This window comes from Myotis davidii, unplaced genomic scaffold, assembly GCF_000327345.1.
Source record: "Myotis davidii unplaced genomic scaffold, ASM32734v1 scaffold599, whole genome shotgun sequence".
Lineage (NCBI taxonomy): Eukaryota > Metazoa > Chordata > Mammalia > Chiroptera > Vespertilionidae > Myotis > Myotis davidii.
Genome location: NW_006290772.1, coordinates 942,522 through 944,764, shown reverse-complemented (window position 1 = coordinate 944,764; position 2,243 = coordinate 942,522). Strand labels below are relative to the sequence as shown.

The 2,243-nt window shown below is 49.5% G+C and overlaps 1 protein-coding gene across 1 annotated transcript in view; it reads left to right on the top strand.

Annotated features, from left to right (window-relative positions):
- The window catches only part of CRAMP1 (cramped chromatin regulator homolog 1), a 48,123-nt gene that overhangs the window by 13,985 nt on the left and 31,895 nt on the right, over positions 1–2,243 (top strand). Inside the window, exon 4 of the mRNA XM_015564059.1 lies at positions 1,617–1,700. Within this exon, the coding sequence (XP_015419545.1) occupies positions 1,617–1,700 (84 nt within the window). The remainder of the gene's footprint in view (positions 1–1,616; positions 1,701–2,243) is intronic.

Below are 2,243 nucleotides of genomic sequence, written 5' to 3'. Positions count from 1 at the left end.
ATACACAGAAAGGTTCCCAGGGTGGGGCAGGGAGGTGTAGGTGGGGTGGGTAGCAGGGCAAGGCTCCTGAGATCCAGCCCCCAGACCGACCAACTGACAGACAGACAGATAGACATGCAAACACCAGACTGAAGCACATGTAATATAGACGTGTATGTTTACAATGTTGTGTATAAATGGGATAACTCCCCACCCTCGCCTCTCCCGTCCCCTTTGGGTGTATGATTTTCTTTTTTTAAGAACACCTGGAAGCAGTGCCTCCTTCAGGGCTGGCTGGGGGCTCGGCCCATCCACCTCTTGGGGTGCCTGCCTCTCCCTCTCCCATGGTGTCCCTCCCCTCTCCCATGTGCTCGGTGTTCAGTGGTTGTATATTTCTTCTCCCAGACATGGGGCACATGCCCCAAGGGACATGATCCTCTCCTTAGTCTTAGCTCCTGGGGCTCTTTATAAGGAGTTGGGGGGGGGCACAAAAATGGGAACCGGGCCAAAGCAGGGACTGAGATTGGGGCTGGATGAGGGTGTTCCTGGCTGCCCAGCCTTCTGCCAAGAACCATTCCTGGGATTAAAGCTGATGTTCCCAGGGAAGAGTGTCGTCTCCCCGCCCCTCCCGTGGGCCCATGGTGTGATGCTGTGTCTGTATATTCTATACAAAGGTACTTGTCCTTTCCCTTTGTAAACTACATTTGACATGGATTAAACCAATATAAACAGCAAAAAAAAAAAGAATACAAAAACTCAAAATAACAGTGTCTTAGGCATGTCAAATTTTATTTTCTCTTATTGGAACGGCCTGCAGCGGGTGGTCCAGGGCAAGCACCAAGGACCCAGGTCCTTCTGTCTTTCTGCTCCGCCATCCCTAGCACTTTGCTGTGACTAAGATGACTCCAGAAAGCAGTTCTGAAGGAAAAATAAGCATAATTCTGCCCTCATCAGCCTCTTAAGGAACCTTTCAGAAGCCTCCCATTACACTTCTGCTCAATCCAAAGGCTGGGACTTAGTGATGCCGCCATGCCTTACCCATATGTGTTGCTTCCCAAACACAAGTGGGCCTACTATTAGGGAACAATGGAGAGTGGTATTAGCAGTCTCGAGCATTGGAGCTATGGTTCTAGCCCCAGACCCAGGTCATACAGATCAGTGGTCAGAGGAGACACGACAGGTCAGCTTCCACAGTTCCAGGTCTGCCCACCTCACACAGAGCTCAGGCTAATTCTGCAAATACAGAGAGAAGAGGATGACAAGCTTGGTGATGGTCATGTCCCAGCTTCTCTGCTTCCTTGGGAACCGGCTGTGTTGAGCGTCCATTTTCCTCCTCCCAGGGGACATTGATCTGCCTGTTAGGACTAATTTTCTACACGCCCCTCTCCCCCCATTTTTTCCTGGTTTTAACTTTTTATTTTGAAAATTACCAAAATAGCACTGTGCTCCCGTATACTCTTTGCCCATCTCCCCTGATGCTGATGTTCTGTAGTTCCAAGGTGCAGTCGGCAAAACCGAGGAATCGGCAGTGTGGAATGTTCCCCCAGCACTGTTTCTGTGCACAGGAGCTGACCAACTCCGGGACAGCTGTGTTTTTCCCTCTTCTAAAACCTTATCATTCCTGTCTTTCATTTTAGTGTTCTCTCGAGGGCTGAAGAAGTCATCTCAGGAGCTGTATGGTCTGATCTGCTACGGCGAACTGCGCAAGAAGATTGGGGGCTGTGAGTACGAGCTGCCACTAGGCAGGGCCTGCTGTCCTGGCACTGTTGGGCCTTGGTCCCAGTGGCTCTTCTGTTTTCCCTCCAGCTTTTGTCTTAAACATTTTAATATACGGAGACAATGAAGAAGAATGTAATGACTGCCACATACCTGCACTTAAACTTCCCAGTTGGTAGCCTTTGTTACATTTACATGTACAGTCGCCGCCTTTCTTCTCCCCCTTCACATACTTGCTTGTTTTCTGCTCAACCATTGGACTTTAAGTTGCAGACATCCTAGCACACCCCTAAGTCCCTCCCCCTCTGTCACCTGAGAACAGGACATTCTCCTGCATATCTACAGCCGTATTATTACACCCAACGCATTTCACTTTTATCAGACGGAGACCACAATCTTACCTAATATCCTGCCCATATTCAGATTTCCCAGCACGCACCAGCATGCCAGCTGGGCACCTGTTGAGGACATTGCCCTGCTCGTAGCTGTGGTGTCCCTTAAGCCTTTTGACCTAGAAAAGCCCTCACTTTTTGGTCTTTAGTAACACT